The sequence below is a fragment of the Sinocyclocheilus grahami genome, unplaced genomic scaffold, assembly GCF_001515645.1.
Source record: "Sinocyclocheilus grahami isolate Dianchi unplaced genomic scaffold, SAMN03320097.WGS_v1.1 scaffold845.1, whole genome shotgun sequence".
Classification (NCBI taxonomy): Eukaryota; Metazoa; Chordata; class Actinopteri; order Cypriniformes; family Cyprinidae; genus Sinocyclocheilus; species Sinocyclocheilus grahami.
Window position 1 is genome coordinate 457,840 of NW_015506024.1, and position 21,182 is coordinate 479,021.

The 21,182-nt window shown below is 38.4% G+C and overlaps 2 protein-coding genes across 2 annotated transcripts; both read left to right on the plus strand.

Moving 5' to 3' along the window:
• The first annotated feature begins 567 nt into the window (after positions 1-567).
• Positions 568-6,323, plus strand: LOC107562881 (serum response factor-binding protein 1-like). The gene is made up of 2 exons (XM_016247626.1): positions 568-1,224; positions 4,383-6,323. Exons 1-2 carry the CDS (start codon positions 589-591, stop codon positions 5,868-5,870), a joined length of 2,124 nt encoding a protein of 707 aa, XP_016103112.1. The 5' UTR covers positions 568-588; the 3' UTR covers positions 5,871-6,323.
• Positions 6,324-7,197: 874 nt separating this feature from the next.
• On the plus strand, positions 7,198-16,671 carry LOC107562874 (transcription factor E2F3-like). Its single transcript, XM_016247617.1, has 7 exons — positions 7,198-7,674; positions 10,284-10,386; positions 10,541-10,760; positions 10,893-11,060; positions 11,185-11,299; positions 15,404-15,542; positions 15,644-16,671. The coding sequence occupies exons 1-7, from the start codon at positions 7,417-7,419 to the stop codon at positions 15,928-15,930; spliced, it is 1,290 nt and encodes a 429-aa protein (XP_016103103.1). The 5' UTR covers positions 7,198-7,416; the 3' UTR covers positions 15,931-16,671.
• Positions 16,672-21,182: the final 4,511 nt, after the last annotated feature.

Here is a 21,182-nt window from a genome sequence, read left to right on the forward strand (position 1 = left end):
AACCTGTGATTTTATACTGAAAACAAGATTTGAAACGTTAAAAATCTTAATATAAATAAATAAATAAAGAACTTTCAATGACATTTGTTTGGTTTACTGTTACTTTTTTTCTAGTTAAGACTAGTCTAGGTATACTACAGTTCAAAACAAAACTTGGGGTCAGTGAGATTTTTATTTATTTCATTTTGAAAGAAATGAAAGATATATATATACATACAGCCTTTTTTTATTTTATTCAGCAAAGATGCATTAAATTGAACAAAAGTGACAGTAAAGGCATTCATAATGTTGCAAAATATTTATATTCCAGGTAAATGATAATTTATCTGAAATAGAAAATGGTAAATTTTATTATATTTACTGTTAGTATTTATATATATATATATATATTTGTATTTGTAGTGGTAGTATTTGTGAGCATGTAACAGCCAATCACTGAAATTGAAAATGTTAAGATTGCACGGTTTAATGAGGATGATGTTAAAACATATCAAAACATAAAAATAAATAAATAAATAAACACCTTTCATTAGCACACTTACACGACTTGTTGCTTTTCTCAGTTCAGTTTTCAGAACGCACACAAAGATGCCTACAGCACTGAACCTCAGCAATGAGGTGGTCAAAATGAGGGTGGAGGTTAAAAGGGTGAAGGTGCTTCTCATCCGCAAACTCATCCGACAGATCTCAGTCCTGGAGAAGAAGAAAGGTAGTGAGGCAGACTTGGAGAAGTTCCGCAGGCGAGCAGCTAGACTTCGGGAGGAGATCCATGAGCTGAAAGCTGTCACGTCTGACAGCGTCACCAAGGTCGCCCTACAGAAGGACATCAGCTTTGAGAAAGTGTGCCGGAATAAAGAGGCCAGCCTGTCCGAACGGGTCATCGCCCGCATCGCCACGCACCCACAGTTCAGCAAGAAAATCCAGAGCATAAAGGCAGCCATCAAAGCCTTCAAAGAACAGAGAATAAATGCATTAAATCCAGAAAAACAAGCAAAAAGCAATGCAGAAAATGCACAAGCAGACAGCGATGATGATGTGGGTTCAGAGAAATCAAACGATGAAGTTGATGATGAGAAACTGAAAGAGGATGAGGGTGATAAAAAGACAGAAGAAGACAGGCAAAAGGAGATTGATGTTTCTTCACAGGAGACCCAGAAGACGAGTTTAGAGACAACAGATGAACAGACCAGTCTGTTCCAGAATGAAGAATCCCTAACAGTTGAGGTAAGTGTATTTTAACTGGTGTTTGTGAAATGATTTTATTTTAGGTTGAGTACAGGTGAAATAATTGGTCAAAGCTATAAAAGCTATGACTACATGTTACTTCCCAAATAGAACACACTGTATCTCATTATACAGTAACACAAATTCTTGAAATAATGTTTCATGTTCACGCAAAATGAATAAACCTCATGTTGCTTCAAATGCATATGTTGATATTTTGTCAGTGGAACACAAAAGGAGAATCTTCACACAATCTTCTCTCGTCTTCTGATGTCTTATGATAGATTTGTGTGGAGAAGAGACTGATAGTCAATACTCACTGAAAATATTTCTTTCTGCACTCTTTCAAATCAAACGTTGCTCCATTACACATGCTGTGTTAGGTAAGATGTGTATGTGTACCATGACAATAACGTTACTATAATCTGGCAACACTGTTGATAGATGAGTGCCATTATCTAACTAATTAAATTTGATTACCATGGCCAATTTCCATATTCATATTCCCACAACAAAATGAGGCCAAAGTCCAAAAATAACCAGAAAATTTGAAACTATACCTGAAAATAAATGTTTGCTTACATGTAATAAAACAGGATATTTGAAACCTGGGATTTGATACTGAAAACAAGATTTAAACCTTTTTTTTTTTTTTTGAAACACAAAAAAAAAACACTTTAAAACACAACATTTATTTTCTTCACATTCACTTTTTCTAGTCAAGTATAGTCTAATCCAGACACAATACCGTTCAATATTATTATTATTATTAATTACATTATTAATTTTATACAGGAAGGATCCATACAATTGATTAAATGTGACTAAAGGCATTTGTTACAAAAAAAAACTAATACAAAATCAAATGTTGTTTTGAACTTTCTATTATCAAAAATGCTGAAAAAAATGCATCATGGTTTCCCCGATAATATTAAGCAGCACTACTGTTTTCGAAGTTGATAATAATAAAAAATTCTCGTGAGCAGCAAGTCAGCATATTAGAATGATTTCAGAAGGATCAATCGTGTGACACTGATCACACATGACGCTGTCAATTCAGCTTTGTCATCACAGGAATCAATTATGGCAACACTTTAGTTTAGGGACCAATTCTCACTTTTAACTAGTTGCTTATTAGCAACATTACTAGCATATTGGCTATTTATTAATATTTATAAAGCACACATTAATGCCTTATTCTGCATGACCATATTTTAGAACCCTAAATCCTGCCCCATACCTAAACTTAAAGGCACAATATGTAATTTTTTGCCACTAGAGGGCGCGTATTCAAAACAAACAAAGAAACAAAGGCGTAGTTAGATGACGCCGTGACTGAGTGTGGAATCATGGGAGTTGTCGCCCTCATCCCCACAGCCAAAGCAATCCGACGGGACTCGGGCAGAAATCATGTTCATGGATGAGCTAATGTATTAAAGATTTATTAACGGCGTAGTATGAAGCAGGGTGAGGCTGAAAGCTGTCGGAGCAAAATGACGCCACTGAACGAGCGCGACACACGGCTCGAAAGCAGCGGAGCTTTTATTATGCCACAGTCGACCGCTTCCGCTCCTTCCGGAAAAAAGTAAGCAGCGCTGTTTTATCATACTAGATACATTTGAACGTTCGTCACCGGTCTATTAAAACGCTCAACATATTAAAGCGTCTTTGGTGTTTCCATGTTTTCTACAAAACAAAACCGGAAATCGAGGGGTTATTACGTCATTAGCAGGCGACACAATGACACTATGGACACGGTCCGTGTCACTAGTTAAAATTGTTTTTTTTCTCTGGATTTAAACATTCTTTGAAACATTTGGGATAATGTAAGTACGCAAGTCAGCAAAATATATAAAACTGTTCTAGTGTTTTTTGGATATTTTTATAAAAAATAAATTGTGCCTTTAACAACTACCTGACTAACTATTTCTAAGCAGCAAATTAGGAGTTTGTGGCAAAAGATGAAGTTAAAGGGATAGTTCACCTAAAAATGAAAATGCTGTCATTAATTATTCACCCTCATGTCGTCCCAAACCCGTAAGACCTTCGTTCATCTTCGGAACACAAATTACAATATTTTTGATGAAATCCGAGAGCTTTCTGACCCTGCATAGACAGCAAGGGAACTAGCACATTCAAGGCCCAGAAACATAGTAAAGGAGGACATTGTTAAAACAGTCCATGTGACATCAGTGGTTCAACCTTCATTTTATGAAGCTACAAGAATATTTTCTGTGCACAAAGAAAACAAAACATCACGTTGACTGACACGAGAGAGAGTAAATTGTTGAATAAAGTTATTTTTGTTTTCTTTGCGCACAAAAAGTTTTAAAAAAGTTTTAAGACTATTTTAACGATGTCCTTACGTAGTTGCGTTGCTCTCTATGCAGGGTCAGAAAGCTCCCGGATTTCATCAAAAATATCTTCATTTGTGTTCTGAAGATGAACAAAGGTCTTATGAATTTGGAACGGCATCGGGGTGAGTAATTAATGACAGAAATTTCATTTTTGGGTGAACTATTCCTTTCAAAGTTGGAATAGAATTGGTCCCTAAACTAAAGTGTGACCTAAATTACATTTTAAAATATGTTCTTATAGAAAAGAGTTAATTTAAATTGTAATAATATTTCAGAGTATTGTTATTTTCACTGTGTTTTTGATTAAATAAATTGCGAACAAAGGGACAACCCAAATGGTAGTGTATGTGATCATTCTCATTCACAGAGAACACTGGATTTAAGCATCTTTTCAACATACCTAAGCCACTGCACTGTCAGAGCCTTAGATTAAGGTTAAACGATTATGATGATGCAGTTTAATTGAATTCACAGTGCAGATGAGAACCTTCACAATAAAAATGTTGCAGCTTCTCTTTATAAAAACAAAACAAAAACAGGACAGATTCTCTCTGCTGTACTGAAATCATACAGAACCGTGACCCCAAAACTGAGGTACATGCTTCAGAATTCAATTTGGTGTTCAACTGCAAAACAACAGAATGCAGTTTTGGAATGAAGATGAGTAAATAATGAAAGAATGTTCCTTTATAGATGAATTATTCCATTGAAATTGATGCTTTTATTCACTCTTGCTGTAAACCGTATTACACTAAAGTACTCTTTACATGAAGGTTATTCTGAAATAAATGCCTCTTACAGGAATCATCTGAAACTGTGGCCATCCCAGAGGAGGTGATCAGGATGAGGAAGGAAGTGAAGAGGACGAGGGTGCTGATCATCAGTAAAATGGCAGAGCAAGTGGCTGCTCTGAAGAAGAAGAAGAAAGGTCAGGAATCTGAGGTGAAGGAAAGCCAAGAAAGAGCAGCAGAAATCATGAAAGAAATCAAGGCTTTAAGGAGCCTTAAACTAGATCAGGTCACCATGACCGCACTTGAGGAGAATGTTAACTTTGATAAGATTTTGCAGGACCCTCAGGCAAGCCCAGTGGACAGAGCCATTGCACATATCGCCACACATTCTCGCTTCATCAACAAGCACCAGAAGGTCAAAGAAGAAAAAGCAAAGGCTGCTGAAGCTGAGCAGAAAAAGACTGACAGACTGGATATGGTGCAGTCCAAGAATGAAGATGAGGAACCGGAGGAGGAACATGAGGAACCAGAGGGTGACCACAACAGTGATGACCGTGAGGAGGATGGTGATGTGGCAGAGGAAAAATTGAACAGTCCTATCACTGAGATCCATAAGTCTAGTGTTGCAGAGCTCACAGAAAGTACAGACTCTGATCTTGTAAAGGTGCCACCATCCAAGATCATCACAACATCTTCAGAAAAATCCAAAAGGGTCGAAATGAAATCCCAGAAAGCAGAGGCCACGGCTTTAAATGTCCAAAGTTCTTCTGAAAAGTCTTCAACTGTAAGCAAGAAGAATGCTGGTAAAGCAAGCAAAGAAACTGAGACCACCTTAAAGCCACAAAAGAAAAAAGACCTACCTGAGACCAAGAGGGCTGAGGTAGAAAAGGACGATGAAGAGAGTGATTTATCAGATGAGGAGGAAGAGAAGGAATATTTCGACGACAGCACAGAGGAACGTTTCCATAAGCAGTCGTCTCAGTCTGAAGAGAGTGATGATGATGACTTCTTTCTGGGCAAAGTTAGCAAATTCAAGAAACGGAAAAGTAACCAAGGGAAAGTTGAGGAGAAAAAGAGTGAGCTTCAAAAAACTGACAAGGAGGCCGCCAGCAAACCTCATGAGACAAACCTTGGCAAATTACAGTCTGTCTTTTGCTCAGCGTTGTCCAAATCTAGCGTGTCCTCCCAGAAAGCAAAGTTTGGCTCTCGAGATGACGGCGCAAGACCTTCTCTATTCCAGAACCAGAGGAAAGGTCCTGAGGGTATAGCAGCTCAGTATAAAGACCTTGGCGCTGACAGGAGGACGGGTCCATTCAATCCCAACAGACAGACTTTTAAAGTTGCTGGACAAAGGCAAGCGGGACCTTCGGGGGCAGGAAGGGGAAGGCCACAGTTTGAGCAGAAGCGGAATCCCAGAGGTCCACCTGGCAGGATGTCAGATCCACCCCAGCAGTCCCTTCATCCCTCTTGGGAGGCTAGCAGAAAGAGAAAAGAACAGCAGGCACAAATCACAGCGTTCCAAGGGAAAAAGATCAGATTTGATGATGATGATGATTAAGAAGAATCTGCTCAAATTCATTTGATGCATTTATATTTTAAAACATACAAAAAACTTCCTGTTAAACTATTTACTGTGAATTTGTAGTAAAACACAGTTGTTCTTTGTTTCCTTGCAATGTTCAAAGCCAATGTGAATTTCCTGTCGTGTCTAATATATATCTCTCATAGATAAAACTGTGGAAAAAGTGTTTTTTATTAATTGTTACACATTTTTCCCCCCACACAGTTTCATTTTTTTTCAACTGTACAACTTCAGATTTCCATGTACTGAGTAGTGTTAACCCTACAGTATGGCCAATTTGTATTTCAGAAGTTGTAATACATTTGTTTTTCTTCTGTAGGCCAGTTTTAAGGTTTTCTAAAACTGTACACACGGATTCTCTGCCCATATTATAATCCTGAGGTGGTGGAAAGAAGATTTGAAATAAAGTGCCTCTGTGTAATTTTAGTATTGTTTCAATTATTTTCTAGTAATTAATGATAATTTTGAATTAGTTTATATTTTCCTTTTTTATTTTAAAGTTGAATTAATAGTAATTTAGTTGTGTATTAAATATGCCTATTTTACATTTAAATTGTTAGTTTATTTTTGTTTTAGTAATTTTAATACTAGAAATGTTGCCCTGGCAAGTAACCAAAATAAAATATTATATTTATTTATTTTTAGCTATGGATAACTAACACTCGGGTGCGATTGTTAAACTTATTTGAATGTTTTAAACATGTTTATTTTTATTTAGATTTGTGTACTTTTTGCTTAATGCTTAATTACGTGTATCGTGCATCTTTCTTTTAGAATTCATATTAAAACATCTAAGTTTAGGCTTATTTTCCCGTTTTAAAATAACCTATCAAGTGCAGTCAGAATGTGTCGGATATCTAGCGCGCTCTAGAGGACAAACTGGTGTACTTAAAAAGAAAAAAGAAAAAAAAAAGAAACAATCCGCCATCGTGCGTGTTCATTGGCTCCACTATACCTACGCGTCAGCACTTGAGGGCGGAGAACAGATTTAGGCTTATTTTCCCGTTTTAAAATAACCTATCAAGTGCAGTCAGAATGTGTCGGATATCTAGCGCGCTCTAGAGGACAAACTGGTGTACTTAAAAAGAAAAAAGAAAAAAAAAGAAACAATCCGCCATCGTGCGTGTTCATTGGCTCCACTATACCTACGCGTCAGCACTTGAGGGCGGAGAACAGAACGGTGCTGGCGAATGATTTCGCACATGCAAATCTTTTTTAAATATTTCCCGGGAAATCTGAGTTTCGCGGGAGTACCTTTCGCGCGCGCAAACCTCATCCCCTACTTCATTGTCCGCTTCCTGGAGCCATTTTTCGCTCTAGCGAGAGGGAGTTTGCATCGCATTTTAATCGCTTACATCGGGTGTCTTAGGCTTGAGCAATTTCACTCATATTACAGCGATGCATTCCTAACACTGTGTGCTTTCATCATTTATGATTATTTTATATCCTCCCGCTCGGATTTGACAGAAAACGAGCCTCAAAGCACAAGTGGGACAAAGGGGAACCTGCGCCTCTGAGGATCATGAGAAAGGGGGGTTCCTCGGTCCCAGGACAAGTCATGTTAACGGGGGTTGTTAGAGGTGAACAACACGGTGTTTTTAGCGCGGTTTCCGATCGACGGTGTGCAGCTTATTCCAGTGCAGCCCGTTTTCAAATAAACACACCGCCGTCCACTAATAATGTCAGTGTGCCCGAGGCTTCTGCGGACAGCTTGTACACAACTCCTCTACAAGGAGCGACACATGGGACAGGACTGCGACCCACACTAGGACGACCACCGGTAAGTGTCTGCTATGATTCTGTGTTTAAGTGTTGCCCATTCAATCCTGTTAATGTTAAGTCGTTAGGCTAAGTCCACTTAGCCTACTTCTGCTGTCATCATGGCTACTGCTGGAGCTGCTTCGTGTGCATTCAGTATCTGGAGCAGGCAGGTTTATCGTGCGAAACTAATCGGCACGTTTTAGATACTTAACTCATTAAGACCTTTATTGAATTTCCCCCAAAAATGCGTAAGACGCATGCTAATTGTTTACAACAAACAGACCCATGCACATTTCTGCAACATAGTCCCTGCTGTTTTTACGATTGAACCGTAAGTGTAGCAGACACGATGCTGTAATGCATGTTGTTTTTAACATAAAATGACAATAGTGTAATGTTTGTAACTCGGTTGGTTTTCCAGTTGCACACCTTTTAAAGTTTTCTTCGAAAGCTCGAGGGCTGCTGCTGTAAATCGCTTTTTATAGATCTCATAAAGATAATATATAATGCAATATCGACTAGATTTGGTCTAATAAGTGTTAAGAGTCCGCTTGAGTTGGAGTCTAGGCCTGGGCTTGTTGTCTCGGGAGGATGGGGGATGGAGTCATTTCTGAGCTGGCGGACTCTGTGCTAAGCCAAATGCTTTGCTAACTTGTTTTTTTTGGTAATCGTTATTTACTGCAAAAACTCCTGACTGGCATCTGTTTACGAAGTAATTTGACATACGCGAGGTCGATGGTGTTCATATGATCCCAATTGAAACGGTTCATCAAGAGATCACACTTTTAGTTTTATAGGTTTCAGGACATGAAACAATACAGCAATTAACGTTACATCTTCTGACTTAATTTGAGTTTTTTTCTATTTGAAAACGATTAATGCAAAACTGAAGGGAATTGCAAGTGAAAAAAAGGTTGGGAAAAGGAGATAAAGGCGAATGAAGGAACAGCTATAAAACTAATAAAATATCATAAGATTAACTCAGTTATATTGTGAATATTAATCATAAACTTGTGAGGCTAAATATACAACTAGCAGCCTTCTATTGTTAATGTAATGCTGATATAAAACAAGTTAATAATTGCGATTTTTTTTTTTTGAGGTGTTTAAAAATATGGAATTTAGGCTTACAATTTGTTTGTGGGTATTTTTTTTCCATGTAAAATGTATAAGTTTACCACGTAATGAATCTATTGTCTCTTTTGTAAAGAGACATGTCAAGTTATAACTTAACATGTAGTGCCTTAAATTCAGCAAATCTGATTTTAAGATCAAACCATTTTTAAAGTAATAAAGTACTTTTTTGTTTTCTTTTATTTACCCCCTAAACTACAAAATATGCTTTTCATTTATACATTTAAACAAGTTGCAATGCGTGTGCGCTTTTGTGCAGCACTTTAAAAGTGTGCTGCTTATGACATCAAACTGTATTTCCTATTTAACATGTAATGATGACAGCAGTATTTTTGCAACATGCAAAACGCAAAAAATAGATCTCGACTACATCTATAATTATCTCGGGGTCAGTGGTACTGTACGTTTCTCGGTGGTCACTGAGTTTAAAGGGATAGTTCGCTTAAAAATGAAAATTCTGTCATTAATTACTCACCCTCATGTCGTTTCAAACCCGTGAGACCTTCGTTCATCTTCGGAACACAAGTTAAGATATTTTTGATTGAATCTGAGAGCTGTCTGACCCTGCATAGACAGCAATGCAACTGAAATGTTCCCAAGTCCAGAGATGTAGCAAGGAGATCGGTAAAATAATCCATGTGGGGTTCAATCATCCTCACGCCGGACCCGTTTCTTACGTTGTTGTGATTTTGGTCTGAACAAAAACAGCGTATCCGTGTGACGCAGCTGACACAGAACAGCATATGTTGTTTACGTCCAGCTGATACTCACCAAAATGGCGCTACAGGGTGACACGGAGAAGACGAATTGTTGAATAAAGTCGTTTTTGTTGTTGTTGTTTTGCGCACAAAGTATTCTCATAGCTTCGTAATATTACAGTTGAACCCCTGATGTCACATGGATTATTTTACCGATCTACTTGCTACGTTTCTGGACTTTGGAACATTTCAGTTGCGTTGCTGTCAATGCAGGGTTAGACAGCTCTCAGATTCCATCAAAAATATCTTAATTTGTGCTCCGAAGTTGAACGAAGGTCTTACGGGTTTGAAACGACATGAGGGTGAGTAATTAATGACAGAATTTTTGGGTGAACTAAACCCTTTAAGGCTTTGGTAATAGAGGACTGCCATTTTGCTTCCCCCTGGTCTTAGTTCGTTGACTTCAAGTGTTGTATTATTAGGTAAAACGAACATCTGATTTTTATGCGAGATGAGGGGGGAGGTACTTTTTAATGGCCACAGACAATATATTGGCATATTTTGTCATTTACCACCCAATAATTTTGCCAACTGTTCCAAGTAACGTAAGTGAGGGATTCAGTATTTGCAATGAATAATGCACACGTTCTGTTCTTAAAATGAGGACTTTTTAGCATTTCTGTGCTTTTGAAATGTGTAGTTTTTATTATGTGATCAAATAACCCTGAAAGATTCACACAAACCTGTGTATGACTAAAAGGGTTCAGTGGCCACCTTTCATATTTTCTTCACGCAGGCTAAAAGGAGGCTGGAGCTGGACATCACAGACCACCAGTACAGCGAACCAGCTAAATCCCTTCGGAGTCGCAAAGGAGCTCTTAAACTGAAGGTCCCCAAAGGTATTACGTTCGTTCTGTCATTCCACGGTTTTGCTGATGTGATAAGTGTGTAGAGCCACCTATATTAAGTTATACCATCTAATTACATCACCAACCAGCCCTCCTTCCTTCTGCTGCAGAGTTATGAATGATTGAACGACCTCTTACATTTCAGCTCCCAAAACCACACCGGAGAAGACCCGATACGACACGTCCTTGGGATTCTTGACTAAAAAGTTCTGTCAGCTCCTGGCGCAGTCCACCGATGGAGTGCTGGATCTCAATAAAGCCGCCATTGTGCTCAACGTCCAGAAGAGACGTCTGTATGACATCACCAACGTGCTGGAGGGGGTGCTCCTCATCAAGAAGAAGTCAAAGAACAACATACAATGGCTGTGGGTTACTTAAAAGTGTGGTTTGCATTAAGCACCGCTGATTCTTTTGGACGTTTAGTAGATTTGAGCTCCTAGTAGCACCTTTTAGATTTGTAGAGTTTTAAGCATTGACTTCTGCCGCGGTGTTTGCAGGGGCTCCAGTCTGCCGTCAGAGGGTGGGCTTCCATCTCCAGCCATGCCGAGTCACAGCCTGGCCAGAGAGATGCTGGCGCTCACTCAGGAGGAGAGACGTCTGGATGAGCTCATTCAGACCTGCACACGAAACGTCCAGCAGATGACTGAGGAGATCCACAGTCAGCAATATCCTTTACTCTAGCAGTCAGCTGTGATTTCTCAAGTGTGTAATGGTCACTGAAGACCAGAAAATGAGAGCGCTAAAAGGAATGGTAGTAATTCCCTGTTCCCTGTCCTTAACCTTTCTCACATATGCCTATGTGACCTATCAGGACATCCGAAGAATAAAGAGCCTAAAAGACCAAACCGTCATAGCGGTTAAAGCACCATCGGAAACGAAGTTGGAGGTGCCTGACCCAAAGGAGGTAAATAATTTTAAATTTTAAATTTATGCATGTAAAGTCTTTTTCACACAGAGAACGAAACAAGTCGAGGACTGTTTGAAATCTTACCGTGTATAGCATGTTGTATATATTCGACAACTTCTCAAAAGCCTTGTTGGTAATCCATTTTAAATGCTATAACAAAATGAATGTTGAACAACAGCCGTATAAATGTCCATCTAGTGCACTGATTTAAGTGTCGCAAACTTTAGAAGGAACACCATAAACGTCCCCATATTCTTTCATTTTATATTTATGCATTTGGTAGATGCTTTTCTCCAAAGGAACTTGCATTGCATTCAAGGAACACTGTTATAGTTGATCAGTTCTTGCTTTACCTGGGAACAACCGTGGTCTTGCTCGCACCTGTTCTACTGTTGTAGTTGCAAGAAAGCAAAAGTACTTCATGAAATTAGAGAATCAACGTGTGGTGTCATTTCAAACAAAATCTGGCCAAAACGAAGGTGTTTGAGTTTTCTCGTCAGCACAAACTTTCCGGAAAGCTTAAAGGGATGGTTCACCCAAAAATGAAAATTTGATGTTTATTTGCTTACCCCCTTGTTTCTTCAGTAGAACACATTTGATGATTAAGTCCAACCGTTGCGGTCTATCAGTCTTATAATGCATGGCAATGGTAACAAAGTCTATGAGAGTAAAAAGAACATGCACAGACAAATCCAAATTAAACCCTGCGGCTCGTGACGACACATTGATGTCCTAAGACACGAAACGATCAGTTTGTGCCAGAAACCGAACAGTATTTATATCATTTTTTACCTCTAATACACCACTATGTCCAACTGCTTTGGGCACGCGCACGGCTTCCGGTGCGTGAGATGTGTAAGCGCTCTGGCGTAGTTTACGCAAGCGCCGGAAGTGATCGCTCGCACGTATACGTCACTCATTGTTTACACAGTGCACAGTCATTGTAGGTATTGTAGCCATTCGCGTCTTCAAAGCAGTTGGACATAGTGGTGTATTAGAGGTAAAAAATGATATAAATACTGTTCGGTTTCTGGCACAAACTGATCGTTTCGTGTCTTAGGACATCAATGTGTCGTCACGAGCCGCAGGGTTTAATTTGGATTTGTCTGTGCATGTTCTTTTTACTCTCATAGACTTTGTTACCATTGCCATGCATTATAAGACTGATAGACCGCAACGGTTGGACTTAAAAATCATCAAATGTGTTCTACTGAAGAAACAAAGTCACCTACATCTTGGATGCCCTGGGGGTAAGCAGATTTGAAACATCAAATTTTCATTTTTGGGTGAACTATCCCTTTAACTGTGGCTTTTAAACGCCTTCAAACTCTTATTGGTCCATGATTGTTACATATTAGGTGGGTGTGCTTGGGGCTCTTGGGGTTCTTCGACATGGAAACCTTTGTTGTTGTTTTTTATTTTTTTTTTTTTGCTAATAGTCCATTGAGGTCAGACACAACAAAAAATATAAATATGCTGGAGTGATGAATAGGGATGAGTATTAAGAACCAGAACTAAATTGGTACAGATTCCTGACTGCTTAGTACTGTAGTATTGATAAACTCCTTGACAAGCGGTGCAGTTATCCGTATTTATTGGTACTCATTATCTACTGAGACAACCACATAGCAGCCATGGGATTTGCTTAATGTTAAAGAATTAAGCACAAGAAGTCAATGTGCCACTCATCCTGACTGTCTCACACAATGCATCACCTCACAGACAGCATGCAATCCTGATTTTTGTTCTCTTTCATGGCTTATTGCACCTAATTGGCCAAAATGCACACCTTGGTGAGTATTCTTGTAAACGCAGTTGGTAAGTGAATGTAACGGTTGGGAACGAATTTGGATTTTGGTATATTGGATTTATGCATTAGGTCTTAAAGGCCTGTTTTGAATGGTTATTAATATTTTCAACTGTAGGGAAATAAAACATTTGCACCACATTTTCTGGCTTTCCTTAATGGCATTTATGTCATAAAAAAAAAAAAATACATAGCATTTTACAATGGCAAAATGCACTAATGGGCACTTTTGGCATTTGTGCAATAATACACAAGTGTTGCACATGTGGTATGTCTCTTTGCCAGTGTACTATAGCGTTATTCCAATTTGCTTGTTTCCGGAGATCCAGTGCTTCCAGAGGTAGTCAAACTCGTTCGACCAGATTGCTTTCATAGTTTAAATGCTCATGTGGTCAAATGAATTTGAACCGCCATAAAAGACCGTCTCTTTGCCTACTGACCTGATTCTTAAATGTTACAAGACGTGTTGTTGAAGCGCACTATCCAGACAGGAGAACTTTGAAGTCCAAGACGCGTAAAAAGCACAGTGTTCTTTAATCACTCCTGTTTCTAACACAAACACACAATAGTTGTCCGTCCAAAGTTGTGAATTTAACTTATGCGCAAAATTGTAATATCACAAAACATTTGTGAATAAAGCCCCGTTTCCGTCCAACAAGACTAAGATCAAAATCATCACTTCCTGATAAACTTGCACTAAATATCACTAAGTAGGAGAAGCCGCTGTATATAATAATTTTCATTTACATTACTTGCACCTCAGAGCAAGCAGACAAAACGGCGTAAATGCAGTCATTGCTTTCAGAGGTGGATGCTGCTGTTTGGGAACTCATTCGTGTAAGACAGTTCTAGGAGACAATTATACAGAAATACTTTGACGACGGAGTGTGCTTGGGCATTTCAGAATGACCATAACATTTCAGATCGATTCAGACGAGATCAGTCCGCTATTTAGTCAAGTTATGCCATCCCATCACGCAAAATCACATGACTTTTTTTAATGCACATGGAGGAATTTATTTGGTAAATGTTTTCATTTACCACTATTCGCATTAACTCGTTTTAACACTAGTCAAAAACCACGAAGCATGTTTAAACTTTTGTTTTTTTTTGCTAAAGTTTTTTTTTATTATTATTAAAAAAAAAAAAAATTCCCGAATTTTGGCGTTTGCGTCACTCGTTTCTGATGCGATACTGCAAAATGCACAAAAGCAGGATGATGGAAACATAAACGGTGTTTGGCGGCTATCAGATGTATGGTTTGTTTGCTCCTTTCACGTTCTTAAATTGTGCGAGCTTATTTCACAATATTAGAACGAAAGATCAGGAAAAAGCCCATAAATACACCCGCCCTTAGACCCTCTCCTAAAAAGAAATCGAGACCAAAGTGGACAAGGATTAAAACAGCTGGTGTAAACGGGAATGTCTCCCTCGTGTACTTGTGATCTGATTGACTAAAACGCATCTTAATACCAGGTGTAAACGGGGCCTAATGGTTACTTTGGTTCTAGTAGAGGCAGCTCATTGAAGTGAAAGCCATTTTATATTTGTTCCTTTTATACTTAAAGGGGTCCTATTATGCTTTTTTCACTTTTTCAACTTTAGTTAGTCCGTAATGTTGCTGTTTGAGCATAAAAAAAGATCTGCAATGTTACAAAGCTCAAAGTCCACTTCAAAAGGAGATATTTTATTTAACCAAAATCACTTCAAAAACTACAACGAACAACTCGTTTGGACTACAACGCATATTTTCCGGGATTTGTGATATCACAAATATGGACGAATGGGACGAGACCTGGTTGAGCTGCACTAGAGAAGGCAACGAGTGTTATCACTGTCGGAGACACGCTAGCTTTCCCAAGGCAGACGAACTTGGAGTGGTTACAATCATCTGGGTTTAAATCGCGCTCAAATTTATTTGATATTGACGCAATATTTACACTGAAACTCGCAGGCGGCTATGGTAAGCGGCATGACATTTCCCGACCAGGCACAGAGTGCTTGCCAAGCACACACTGGCCCAGCTAACCAATCACAGCACACACTGGCCCAGCTAACCAATCACAGCACATTTCGTATTTCAGAATGCGGGCCTTCATTTGATACAGGAACTATTCGAGCCTTTCATGCCAGACTGGGGAGAGAGGTGTTGTAGTAATGTAAAATATGGGAATAATGTGCTTTTTGAACAACCTAGTATGAGAGCCTCTTCTAGTACACCCCCAGAACAAAATCAAGACTTTGTAAAAGAGCATAATAGGACCCCTTTAAAATCCTTTGTGATGTCCATTCAGAGTTTACAGGTCCACCTGAGTAGCTCCAAGGGTCCCATTGATGTTTTCCTCTGTACGGATGGAGGTGACTCCGGGAGCCTGCTGCAAAACGGCCTTGATGTGAATGGAAATCACCCTGCGTTTCTCAAAGTCTCCCAAGGCAAGAACTACTTCAGCAAAACTTGTACAACAATAACATATCTATTTTTTTCCGAAAAAAAGTTTCCTTCAAGTGTATTTTCCTGTTCTTTATTTTTTCAGAATCTGCTACAGATGGAATGGCTGATGGTGTGAAGATGAACGGCAGCTCTAACGGTAGCGTCAATGGTTATGGGCCCCTAACTGGAAGTGCTCCCATGTCACCCCTCAGTTCCTCCTTGTCCTCCATTCTCCAACAGCCAGAGGAGTCCATCCCCTTCGTGCCGCTGTCTCCTGCTCTTCTCAGCGATGAATACATGCTGGGCTTGGGTGATGAGCAGGGCATAAGCGATCTGTTTGACTCCTGCGACCTGGACACACTAGCGCTGGATGACCTGCTCAGGATATGAGCGAACCCGGAGGCCATCCGGACCTGTTTTCAAGTTAGTTGACTGCTTTTTAGTTCCTGAATGAAATCTGGATTGGTGGGGATAACTACAGACTGAATTTCATTAATTCCTGTCGCATTTGACATTGAGCGTTTACGCTTGGATCTTTAGGTTTACCGCTACAGGATCCAAGGTTTCTGTTGTCTGATACTGTTCATATGGGTTTCTGTACCCTAATAATGTGGTTTCAAAGTTATTTTTAGTGTGGTGAATTGCATGAGCTGTGTGATTTGTCTATGAACTTTGTCGTACTGGTTTTCCTGATGGCCGCCTCTACAAATAACACCTAAAATGTCAGTTTCTTCAAAATAGAGTATTTCTCTACTCTCAATGTGAACGTTTTTGTCCTTTTGAGATCATCTCTTGTTTGCTTTCATGGGGGAAAAGAAACCTCTCTGCATCATAGGCTATCTAAATATCAAAGAAGATCAGCGAGGAGTTATTTTATTGAATGATCCAAAGTGCTTTTGGTGCTCTGTCAGTTATTATGCTTTATGACCGTGTTCAGTATCTCAGTGCACTGATCAAGGAGTGAGTGCTTTGTGTGGTGATCTGGTGATCTAGTGATCTCTGGGTAAAATCAGATCTGAGCTATAGTGTCTTGTCCCATTTGTTACCAAATGATTTGTGCAAAGAAATTAGGAAAAGATTTGTTCATCCATTTTGGTGTGATTCAAATAATAATGTAATTAGGGATGCTCCGATCCGCCTTTTTTGCCTCCGATTCCGATACCTAGGATTCGGTATATACCGATCCGATACCAGTGAAGTTTTTTTCCCTCGTTTAAATAAATGTAGAATTTCTACATGATGTGTGTGGAACTGATATATACTGATTATATACTCTGTGTGTGTGTGTGTGTGTGGAACTGATAATCATTCTTTCACAATCTACTAGATACAGACTACTTCATTATAAAGAAAAATAAAATGAACAATAAATATGAAAAAATATAGGCCTATGTATATTTATAATCTGACAAAATTATCGAAAACTAGGTTAGTGGATAATTCGGTAGCAAAAGTTATTCTAGAAAAATCGGTGCACAATTTTAGAAATCCAAACATTTAGTGAAAAAACAATATCTTGTGGGGAACAAATAAGTGTTGCACTAAATATGGTAGAAATGTTACGCATTGCTATTTGTATTATAAAATCCATTCATTAAAAACATTCACACGTGTGTATGTATATATATATATATATATATACATACATACATACATACATACATACATACATACATACATACATGTTAAAATACATTTTTACATTCATTCTTTTGAATGTATAGCATATGATAGATACGATAGGACAAAACCCCGATCCGAGAAAAATGGCACTATCGGAGCCGATACCTGATATGAATATCGGATCGGGGCATCCCTATATGTAATGATTCTGCAAGTTCTCCTGTACTACAGTTTTGGCTTTTTTTTAATTTATTTATTTTTTTTTAAACTTCAGATTGGAAACTGAATTTTGAATATGACCCTTATCTAGTCCCCCTTAATGTTGAATGTATTTCAGTATCTGAATTGCACTGAAGTCTTAAGAAGCCATCACGGACATATGTGGTGAAAATCTCCACATGATTATGAAACATTTAGTGTCCCACAGAGAATGTTTTTTTTTTTGTTTGTTTTTGTTTTTTTTGTAGCTTATACATTTTGTAGCCAGCATTATTTCCCCTCATTTTCTTTGTCCATTCCAAGAAATGTCCTTTTTTTATTGATATTTTTATTTTTTTTTAAACTTCAGATTGGAAACTGAATTTTGAATATGACCCTTATCTAGTCCCCCTTAATGTTGAATGCATTTCAGTATCTGAATTGCACTGAAGACTGAAGTCTTAAGAAGCCATCACGGACATATGTGGTGAAAATCTCCACATGATTATGAAACATTTAGTGTCCCACAGAGAATGTTTTTTTTTAATTTTTTTGTTTTTTTTGTAGCTTACATTAATTCCCCAGCATTATTTCCCCTCATTTTCTTTGTCCATTCCAAGAAATGTCCTTTTTTTAGTGATTTTTTTTTTTTTTACTTTTTTTTTTTTTTTTTTTTTTGAAAAGCCACATTTTATGTATGCAGCCATATTGCATAGAAAATTGATTAATCACCAGTATTCTATTCTACGGTACGGTTTGGTTTTCTCCAATGTAGATTTTGATCGGTGTTTTTTATTTTTTTTTTTTTTTTTTAACAATTAGGGAGTTTTGTGTGCCAATGTGTGTGGAAATGTGAAGTTGTGCATGTATGCAGCCATATTGCATAGAAAATTGATTAATCACCAGTATTCTACGGTACGGTTTGGTTTCCTCCAATGTAGATTTTGATCTGTTTTTTTTTTTTTTTTTAACAATTAGGGAGTTTTGTGTGCCAATGTGTGTGGAAATGTGAAGTTGTGGATTATAAACTGCGCATCAATTGTTTGCAAATTGTTTTTAATAAAGTTATGAATTTCTGCATATTCTTCCCTGTTAATCGTGTGTGTATCATTGGTACGATGGAGATGATGAAAAATTATTTCAGTTTATATGACCAGTTCTGTGGTCATGTCCTGACTCTAAACGTTTGTCATTCAGAATTTGTTCATTCTGAGGAGATGGTTACTGAACATCATAACTGGATTTGTAGGAAATGTGCAAAAAAAAAATCCTTATCCTGAATGTTGCAAAAAGGGAACAAGATGATGTTGACCGTAAGCTTGACCAGTTTTGCCAGTAGGGTAAGCTGGGCCACTTTAGTTTTTATAATATTAACAAGAAATTGGACTTCTAACTCTTTACTCATTTAAATTAGTATTGAATATATTTTTCTATTTCTGCATCAAGGTCCAATGTGATGCCTCCTCTGAAGCCTGTTGTCCCCTCCCTTGCCATTAGATGGCATGTTCTCCATTTGAAAGAGAAATGTCTCAACCACAATCTTGACCATGTTCCGCTCAAAATCAGTGCATTGACATTTAATGTAGATCTTAACACTGCTGCTTTCAAAACCAAATTAGCTTTTTTTTTCTTTTCTTTTTCACGAAGGCTTGCATATTTACTTTATATGGCTTCCTTTAGTGCATGATGAATTATATTATGATCGTTTCAAATCCTTTTAAAGACATTTCGCATTATTTTAGCTCTGCGGCACAGGTGATTAAATATTTAATTTCATATTATTTTTGTAAGTCCCGTCAGCACAACCAGCGTCATCAGAATGAACAGACCGACTCGTTCTTCCACAGATGTCCCTTATCTTGCCATGTTTAGACTAATGTGCCTCTGCTCCGAGTCTGTCTGCTCTTTGTCTGCAAGAACCAGCAGTGAATGGGCAGGCAATCTATGATGTAATTTATTTTGAGTGGCGCCCTTCTCATCTGCCTGTAGGGGGCACTGTTGAAACAACAAAGAGGGCCCAGACACACTTAACCTAATTCCCCAGTTTTGCTTGCCAGACACTAGGTTCATGGAAAGTCACAGATTTGATCAGTTATTTAAATCCTAGCATCCATCCAGCAGTTAAATCAAATGGCTGCAGCTGTTCTCGTTGGTTGTGAAAACTGATATTTGTGTGCCCTTGATTAATGCTTCATTCAGCTGCTGCTGTTGTCCACACATGCTCCGGTGGGAAATTTCAAGCCAGACATTTGCAAAGCACCCTTTATTTTGGCCCATGTGCTCGAACAGCCACAGCACCCTGTCATGATTGTTTTGTATGTAGTAACAGTGTTCTGGAGTGTCCAATTCGTTCCACTAAATGCGTATAAGTGCTACAGTAAAGCTGAAACGTACATACAGCGGACACGTGTGCACATGCACAACATGCGCTGTTCCTCATTCATAAAAGCACACGCCGTGTTTTGATGGATACTGATTGGACGAAGGCTACGCTGCGATTCGTCACATCCTATGTGGCCAATCAGAAGCAGGCTGCTCTTCATTCCCTCTGCTCTTTCAGTGGTGAGTGACTGCTCAACTGGATCCTTTTTTGCAGCAGTGGCCAGAGGTCACTATAATCAAGGATAATTAACAATTAGGGAGTTTTGTGTGCCAATGTGTGTGGAAATGTGAAGTTGTGGATTATAAACTGCGCATCAATTGTTTGCAAATTGTTTTTAATAAAGTTATGAATTTCTGCATATTCTTCCCTGTTAATCGTGTGTGTATCATTGGTACGATGGAGATGATGAAAAATGATTTCAGTTTATATGACCAGTTCTGTGGTCATGTCCTGACTCTAAACGTTTGTCATTCAGAATTTGTTCATTCTGAGGAGATGGTTACTGAACATCATAACTGGATTTGTAGGAAATGTGCAAAAAAAAAAATCCTTATCCTGAATGTTGCAAAAAGGGAACAAGATGATGTTGACTGTAAGCTTGACCAGTTTTGCCAGTAGGGTAAGCTGGGCCACTTTAGTTTTTATAATATTAACAAGAAATTGGACTTCTAACTCTTTACTCATTTAAATTAGTATTGAATATATTTTTCTATTTCTGCATCAAGGTCCAATGTGATGCCTCCTCTGAAGCCTGTTGTCCCCTCCCTTGCCATTAGATGGCATGTTCTCCATTTGAAAGAGAAATGTCTCAACCACAATCTTGACCATGTTCCGCTCAAAATCAGTGCATTGACATTTAATGTAGATCTTAACACTGCTGCTTTCAAAACCAAATTAGCTTTTTTTTTCTTTTCTTTTTCACGAAGGCTTGCATATTTACTTTATATGGCTTCCTTTAGTGCATGATGAATTATATTATGATCGTTTCAAATCCTTTTAAAGACATTTCGCATTATTTTAGCTCTGCGGCACAGGTGATTAAATATTTAATTTCATATTATTTTTGTAAGTCCCGTCAGCACAACCAGCGTCATCAGAATGAACAGACCGACTCGTTCTTCCACAGATGTCCCTTATCTTGCCATGTTTAGACTAATGTGCCTCTGCTCCGAGTCTGTCTGCTCTTTGTCTGCAAGAACCAGCAGTGAATGGGCAGGCAATCTATGATGTAATTTATTTTGAGTGGCGCCCTTCTCATCTGCCTGTAGGGGGCACTGTTGAAACAACAAAGAGGGCCCAGACACACTTAACCTAATTCCCCAGTTTTGCTTGCCAGACACTAGGTTCATGGAAAGTCACAGATTTGATCAGTTATTTAAATCCTAGCATCCATCCAGCAGTTAAATCAAATGCTTTTCTTTTTCACGAAGGCTTGCAT

Bases quoted from the DNA above. Each gene is read 5' to 3' on its own strand.
- LOC107562874 (XM_016247617.1), top strand. From the start codon at position 7,417: ATGAGAAAGGGGGGTTCCTCGGTCCCAGGACAAGTCATGTTAACGGGG. The intron at 10,387-10,540 runs GTATTACGTTCG...CTTACATTTCAG, and splicing joins TAAACTGAAGGTCCCCAAAG to CTCCCAAAACCACACCGGAG. The intron at 11,300-15,403 runs GTAAATAATTTT...ATGTCCATTCAG, and splicing joins AGGTGCCTGACCCAAAGGAG to AGTTTACAGGTCCACCTGAG.
- LOC107562881 (XM_016247626.1), top strand. From the start codon at position 589: ATGCCTACAGCACTGAACCTCAGCAATGAGGTGGTCAAAATGAGGGTG. The intron at 1,225-4,382 runs GTAAGTGTATTT...TGCCTCTTACAG, and splicing joins AAGAATCCCTAACAGTTGAG to GAATCATCTGAAACTGTGGC.